Source organism: Neopelma chrysocephalum, unplaced genomic scaffold (assembly GCF_003984885.1).
Source record: "Neopelma chrysocephalum unplaced genomic scaffold, ASM398488v2 Primary Assembly neopelma1_96936, whole genome shotgun sequence".
NCBI classification, from domain to species: Eukaryota; Metazoa; Chordata; class Aves; order Passeriformes; family Pipridae; genus Neopelma; species Neopelma chrysocephalum.
Window position 1 is genome coordinate 1,772,319 of NW_020925579.1, and position 8,212 is coordinate 1,780,530.

General features: G+C 41.7%; 1 protein-coding gene across 1 annotated transcript; it reads right to left on the minus strand.

Moving 5' to 3' along the window:
- Positions 1 to 730: 730 nt before the first annotated feature.
- On the minus strand, positions 731 to 7,786 carry CUNH9orf64 (chromosome unknown C9orf64 homolog). The gene is made up of 4 exons (XM_027670849.1): positions 7,362 to 7,786; positions 6,116 to 6,375; positions 2,626 to 2,821; positions 731 to 1,419 (listed from the first exon to the last, which is right to left on the minus strand). The coding sequence occupies exons 1-4, from the start codon at positions 7,696 to 7,698 to the stop codon at positions 1,187 to 1,189; spliced, it is 1,026 nt and encodes a 341-aa protein (XP_027526650.1). The 5' UTR covers positions 7,699 to 7,786; the 3' UTR covers positions 731 to 1,186.
- Between the last annotated feature and the right edge of the window lie 426 nt (positions 7,787 to 8,212).

Genomic DNA, 8,212 nt, shown 5'->3' on the forward strand with positions numbered 1-8,212 from the left:
CCGTCGCGCTGTTTACGGCCCCTCGCTAGGCAACGGCCGCCATGTCGGCACCGCCCGCGCCAGCACCGCCCCCAGCGGCCGGAGGAGCGCGGAGAGGGATGGGCCGCCATGGGCGCGAGTGGCAGTGCTCTTCTCCCTCCCTCCTTGCCCACTTCGGGGCCCCTTAGTTCGGTAAGGACTTTAATGTGCTGGAGCGTGTCCAGAGACGGGCAACAAGCTGGTGAAGGGTCTGGAGCACAAGGTCTACGGGAGCGGCGGAGGGAGCCGAGGGTGTTTACCCTGGAGGAGGCTCAGGGGTGACCTCATCACTCTCTACAACTACCTGGAAGGAGATTGTAGCAAGGTAGGTTTCGGCCTCTTCTCCCAGGCAACTAGCAGTAGGACAAGAGGACACAGTCTTAAGCTGCACCAGGGGAGGTTTAGATTGAACATCAGGAGGAACTTCACAGAAAAGGTGATTCAGCATTGGAGTGGGCTGCCCAGGGAAGTGGTGGAGTCACCGTCTGTGGAGGTGTTTAAGGAAAGACTGGTCATGTCATGGCACTTAGTGCCATGTTCTTGTTGACAAAGTGGTGTTTGGTCATAGGTTGGGGTTGATGATCTCAGAGGTCTTTTCCAACCTAAATGATTTTCTGATTCTTTCCCTCCTTCCCTTCCTGCAGGGAGTGAGCCCCCCAACCTCTATTTTCCCAGGGGCTGCCCACACCAGTGAAAACACAGACACACACTGTGCCACGTGTCACCGCAGTGTTTACTGGATGAATGGACCAGTTCCGCTCTCACCTCTGAACGTGTGCCGAGCACCTGCTACCTCCGCACCGGTGTGAGAGGGGATGGACCAGCATTAGGCGCCAGCCATGGGGAGGCGAGGTGGACCGTGAGATATGCACACATGGGCAGGTACATACACAGATACAGAGCTTGAAGGAGGACTAATAAACCCTGCATTAACATGGGCTGTCTGGCAAAGTTTACACTGTTAATTCCAGTCAGGACAAGCAAAAGATTAAGAGGAAAGGGAAAAAAAAAGAAAGGAAGGGGAAAAAAAAGCAAGTTGTTAATACATCACCAGAAAACAAACATTTGATTTAACCAGCTCCAAATTAGTGCATGACAAACCACTGTATGAAAAGCAAAGCTGCAGTTCAAAAGATAATGCAACAATACAACAGCTATCAGACTGAATTTAGTAATATATACACCGAACTCGGTGAAACGGAATATCTTTCATGTCTTCCCTGTGATCCCTGGCATAGTCCCAAAGATAATAATCGAGTAAAACTGCATTGATCTTTTCACGCATGTCCTGACCCTTCTTCTGATAGAGCTCCTGCAGGTGCTTGCAAATCAACGCACAACACCAAATAGAACAGCCACGGATCTCTACTTCCTCTTTGTCTCCAGATTGGAAAATTGTTCCTGTAGACACAAGAGACAGCAATCCATTTACATGCAGGAGACAGAAAGACAAGGACTGCCCGAATTTGCTAAATTTTCCCCTTTATATTTATTCTGTTCTGGAATCCAGTTGTCATGACTTACACTATAACTGTTAACAATAATTTTCTAATGATTACTTTAATTTTACCATATGCACTTAGAAGTTTACCTCCCATTCAATTAAAGTAACAGAACAGGCTCTACTGCACATCATATGACCATTTCTTTGCTTATGGAGACAAAAAGGATAGTCTTTTATTATGTATACTTTTTAGTATATAGTTACTATATTTTATAGTTTATTTTCTGCCAGGGTAACTCTAAGATTTTAAAATTAAAAACAAATAAACCCCCCCAAAACCCTAATGTAAAGGGAACCATTGGAATGGCCTGAATGGGAATGTTCTTATTAGGATTCATAGAAAGATAAAATGTCCATCTAGTCTACTTAATATACAAATACACACATAGACATACATATGGCCATTCTATTAAGATTCATGGATGGTTGCATTCATGTGTTTATCTTGCTGAGTAATTCTGCAATTGCATAACAGCAGTCCTATCTCTAAATACAGTCATTTTAAAGTGGAAAAGGGATTGGCTTATTTTTTTTATTCACTAAAGTTCACGCTTAATAAGTACTGGAAGTTGGAACCATGCTTAAAAAATGAGACTCTAGTTATATGCAATTAAGTTCATTTAAAGCAGTATTTTTTTTAATGGACCCTTATAATATTGCTTTGCTTGTTAACCAGAAGTTCAGTACAAATAAAGAGGAATTCCCAGGCTTTTACATTCGCCTTTGAATTAATGAAGAAATCATTGCTTCTTTTATGTAAACCTCAAAAATCACTACCATTCTTATGCTGAAAGATGGTTTTGGTAGCAGCAGCCCTTCAAAAACTTGGAAATCAACTAGCTTAGAGTTTCTTTAATCCCTCTCTTATCAATGTTTAATCCACAGAACAGATAAGTCTTATAGAAAAGAAACCTTAAAACCTCATTCAAGATCACTGTTAGGGAAAAAGTTCCTTCCTGTTACCTCATCACTACATATTTTTTTCCTTGGAGGAAAAAAATATACGTAACCCTTACACGGACATAACATTACATTTTAGAACTAGTTTTAGTCTACCATGACAAGAGGTAAGATTAGTTAATATTAGTAAGGGCAGAACAAACCTTCACGTAGTTTCTTCATTAATTCTTCAGAATACTTCATTGCTTTTAAGTGAACAAGAACTTGAGGAATTCTGTAGTCTGCAAATATCGTTAGACTAGAAATATCATCAAAAAAGCCATCTCCTTTGCCTTCTAATACACTCCATGTATCAGCCACAAGTATTTGTGCTCGTTTGTAGAAAGACACCTTCTTTTTCTGAAGGAAGAAATTTATGGATTATTTAAGTGCCTGAAACATCAATAAATGTAGTGAATAACATGTAGTTATAGTTATCATATGGTTAAGCATATTAGTTAACTAGAACAAAATAAAAGTGCAACACTCTGAAACACCTTAAAATATAAAAAATACCAAACTACAAACAAGGATTACATGGAATGCTCATAAATAAACTGAAATAAGAGAATAACATAATAGAATTCACTGCAGTGGAATAAAAATTGTTTAGTATCTGCTTGGATCTCAGAACATATTCATGCTGGTATACATCCACTTGGCAAACACTGGAGTTGAAACTCCAGCAAACATTAATTTTCAGACACTCTAGCATTTTTAATTTGACAAGAGGAGCATAACAGGCATGTGTTGGATTAGACAATTACAACATTTTATTAATCAATTTATCTGTAATGTTAAGGAAATAAAATTCTAGGAACACTATTGACTGCTCCTCTGTGTTGTGCAGAGGAGAGAGGAAAATTAATTCCAGTGGAAGATGTACTTACACATACAATATTTTCCTAGGTACTGTGCATGGTTCTATTTTTGTCCTAAACTTTTTTGTTTGTTCTAATCCTGGTAATGATTTACAGGCTTTTGTGACTACTGACAAGGGTAAAAACTAATGATATGCTATGAGCTCTAAGCTTTTGGGGTTTTCACACTATGATGAATGCAATGTGTGACTGCATCTGCATTTTTAAGGAAAAAAGTATTAGTGGGTTGCATTTTTTCCCTCCCTTTAAAGCTAGATGAGATTTTTGACTTTTGACAACATGTGCTAAACAATATGTAACTGGAATGGTTAACCTGCATTACACATAGGTGGGGATTCAACTTATTTCTAGTCTTATTCTGCCACCTTACTGCCACCACAGTATACAAATATTTCTAGTAAATTTTCCCACTATTATTTTCCAAAGACAGCAAGGAAAGCATTAGGTGGATGATACCACATCTCAAAGAGGAAGAACTTCTTTATTGTGCAGGTGACTGAGCACTGAACAGATTGCAGAGAGAGGTTGTGGAATCTCCCTCACTGGGGATATTGAGGAACCATCTGGATGCAATCCTGTGCCATGTGCTTTAGGATGGCCCTGCTTGAGCAGGAAGCTTGGACCAGATGACCCACTGCAGTCCCTTCCAACTTTACCCAGTCTATGATTCTGCCTGTGAAAGAGAGTACAATTTGTCCAAAAAACTGAACTTTTTACAAGATGGCAATACAACTATGATTCTTTTTTTTTTTTCGCAACACCTTTCCCAGGAAAAGCTACCACATACAGGGATACTTACGTCTTCTCTCTGATACAATGTGCTAGTATCAAGGGATACATCTAATTATGGTCTACTGATATTAAAGGAAAGGAGGAGTACTGTGTTGGCAAAGAGCAAAATGTAATAGTGCAGCTAGTAAAGAAAAACAGTAAAGAACGCGAAGATCATGAGAATTTTACAACCCCGGTCCCAGGTGATGGTAAATAAAAGATAAATACATGAAATGTCAATGACTGGAAGATCAAAAAAGACTCCACTATGTATTTGTCAGAACACAAAACCCCTGATAATGTGAGTATAAAGTAGTCTAGAATTCTAAACTTCTGTTGGGAATCAAATGCAGCACAGCATCTAAATATGAACTATCCACCCAAAGAGAAAAATATATTTTGGAGATTTTGGTTTTAGTTTGCATTTCCTTTTTCAGAAGAAACAAACACGGGCAATTTCTATAATTAGACACATAATTTTGGAAAATATTTTGTGTATGTGTTTGGAAAAACATATAGCCTAATAATTGTGTTTATTTTAGAAGTTCTCCTAGAAGGTCAGAACTTAGGAGAGTTGTAGCAGTCTGTGAAAGTATGATTCTAATGTATAATTTATTTTATAATCATGTATATTTCTACTATGTAGAGTTACTGAAAAGCACTGGTTTGCTCTTGGATATCTCAGCATCTTTCCAGTTCCCTCCTAACCCTTTACTGAACACAAAGTCTTACTTGTGAGACCTCAACCTGCTGCCATAGAAATGACGTTGAAAATGTGACCCATGTCACCACCTTCAAAATACAGATCTTGCTTACTGAAAGCAGAAGAATAGCTTCTATATTCATGCAACAGGCTTTATTACTATGTCAGTGCTTACGGTCTGGGGTCATTTTTGGAACACCTTTTCATTACATAGTCTGCTGCTGCTTTTAGGGAGGCTTGTTTTATAAAGCATTCATCATCATCTCATGAAAGACATAACGTCAATGAATACAGTCACTATAAAGATAAGAAAATACTCTATCACTTTACGTGTAAAATATTTCCTTTTTGATAATAAAAATTGTCAATATATTACTTTATATGTTAAAAAAACCCCAAATAAACTAAACCAATAGCTTCAAAGATTAATTAGAAAGAACCTCTGATTTTTCATGTAAACATATCTTACTTCATAGCAGGAGACAAAGGAAAATAAAATCATGCCACCTACTGAAGGATAGTAAATGCAACAAGTTCCAAGCTCCAGTGACTGGTATTCCAAGGAGCTACCTTAAAACGACTGCACAGACTATTAGCATAGGCTGCACTGTTACTAAAATAAAGTCTTTTGACTTAATAATATAACAGCTGAATATAGATGCACATGCAACTGAGCACAGGAGCACCCACGTATGTCACAGATGCTAAATGGAGATCTGTATAGGAGAAACTGGGAGACAGAAAATACCAGATGGACTCTGTTTACTTCCTGTCAGTTTCTTTCAGGAAAACAGCTCCAAAAGTCTTCAGTGTACTGTCAACATGGATAAAAGTATGAGTTACTTCTAACCTGTAGTCATTTGTGTAAGGCCTGTTGAATCAACAACAGTTAGAGGATGGAGTCCCAGTAGCTGTACATTAATTCTACCAGTTTCATTTCCTTCATTAGCTGCAGAAAACTTCAAGGTAAAAGAAGAAAGAAGATGAGGGGAGGAGGGTTGGCAGCAATTCAAGGGAAGGAAAAGAAAGGAAACAATACTGTGATTTTTCAGGCAGGAATTATCTCAAATACCATGCACTTCTAAGGAGTACACAGGAGGCGTGATCTAATTGGGAACCTGGAGTATATAAAAATAAATGACAACAAAGTAATGAAGACAGAGAGCATATGAAAAAAAAAGGCAGTCCTCTGGTGGGAAAAAAAGTGACTCCTGTCCTGTCTAGTTGCACACCATCCAAGACTCTTTTAGTGCTACTAAATTGCATGATTTTGTTTTCAGAGCTTTAGAACTAGCTTACCTCAAATACAGCTTCATCTCTGTAAGAAGGAAAATTTTCCAGTACAAGATGTAGTAGTTTCTGAGCACTCTTCTCACTCATTTTAACACAGGTAAGGAAAGATCCTCCAAACTTTTCTAACAGAACTATTCCACTTTCGTTCAGCACCCGATGTCTTTCTTCAATCAAAGGTATAGGCACTTCTGTGTCAGAGCGAAATACATGCCTCAGTTGTTCGAGCGTCATGGTGGCAAAATATGATGCACTGGTGATAGGTATTCCTTCAGAAAAGTTAAAATGAGATGTTTAGGCTATCGTAACATATCCCGGGACCTAGCACAGTGGTCTGCTACAGATGAAAGCGCTTGTACAGGAAGATCTAAAAAGTCTTATCAACTCTTACAATCACCTTAGTTTTCAGTGATAACCGCACTCACAGAGCTGCTCAAAACGAAATTTGTGAGTGCCACAATGCTTGCTTCTAAAGAGAACCATTTCCAGCAGGCAACCATGGACCCTTTCTTACTTTTTGTACATAATTTTTCCCAGCTGCTTAGTCTTTGTATTTTGAGTAGAGTGTTTACATAGCACACTGGCAAATATAGTCAGTAACATAGCTAGAGCAGTCGGCATAGGCCTGTTTTCGCCTGGATCCTAATCGCGTTGTGCATTTACAAAAAGTGTCTTAATGCTAATGCCCCCTCAATTTACAACCAACCATGCAGAAAATTAATTAAAACTTTCATTTATACCTACAAACAGATTTTTTTTTTCTTTTCTGAGGACAGCAACCAGACTGAGTGCTAAAGTACTGGTTTTAAACACAAAACGTTAAAATACTGGTTTTAGAGACATATGGGTTTTCAGACTTACTGGAGCTGCTCTGGTATCAATTAGTCCAGATGATTCTCAGTTTATGCCTCATTTTTTTATTTGTCATGGAAACATACAATTTATCCTAAGAACATACGTGAAGTCACCCACAGCTGACTACTGCCAATCTTTAAAAGTCTTTCGAATGGAAGAGATAACCCAGAGCCACGAGTTAGGTAGCTTCACTATTAGCTTCAGAAGCGTTTGCAGTTACCTCCACGGAGCTCTACGGGACGGCCCGCACACACAGCGCAATCGAAACCAGTGAGCAGCACTTCACAACAGCGGGTCCCGCTTCCGAAGCGCCTCCTTAAGTTTTACCCTCGACGCTCGGCTTCTATCGCCCTCGCCCCGGTGCCCCCGGCCCGGCCCCGCTCCCCCGGCACTCACTGACCCTCGTCCAGGGCCCTGTTGACGGCGGCGCAGAGGGACCAGTAGCCGCTGTAGATTTTATCCCTGTACTTCACCAGGTACTTCTGCTCCTCTTGCTCGGACCAGAAGGAGAAGTTGAGAGTGTCTACCAAGAACACCCAGTCCACCGCCTCCTTGTCGGCGGCCCGGGGGTTCAGCTCGTGGAGACTCTTCCACCCCGGCAGCCCGAACTCCACGGCCGAGGCTTTGTCAAACAGGTTCTCCGCCACCCGCCGCACCCCCTCCTCGTCCACGGAGACATCTTTGCTGTGGTCGGCGATGAACTTGGCAGACTCCAGGGGGGACGGGAAACCCTCCATGCTAGGCAGGACACGCGCACGCTACCCAACCCAGACCCGCCAAAGCTGCTCGGGTTTACCCAGCTCCCGGCCCCGCTCCACTCCCCACCCCGCGGGGCCACGGCCGTGCGCAGGCGCGGACGGGGCGGGCCTGGGCGGCTCCCGCCGCGGTGGGGCGCGCACAGAGGCCGGAGCTGCAGGAGTGCCGGGGCCGGCACTTGCGGAGCCTCAGGATCGGCCCCCGCAACCCTACCAGCCTGCAGTAGGATACAGGCTCTGCTTCCAACAAAAATTTGAGTGTTGATACTTGCTGAGCTTTCCTCCCGAATTAAAACAGTACAGCACCAAACCAACGACCCCTCAACAACCCCACTCGTCCGTACATATGCAAGTTGGAGGCACTCAAAATTTAGCAACTGTTCCAGCTCATTTGCATTTCGCCCAAAACCTTTGCCTCGACTGTAGACTTCTCCCTCTAATTAAGGTTCGTTGGTTAACCAGCCAGGTACCAGCTGCCTTCCTGCTGACAAAACAC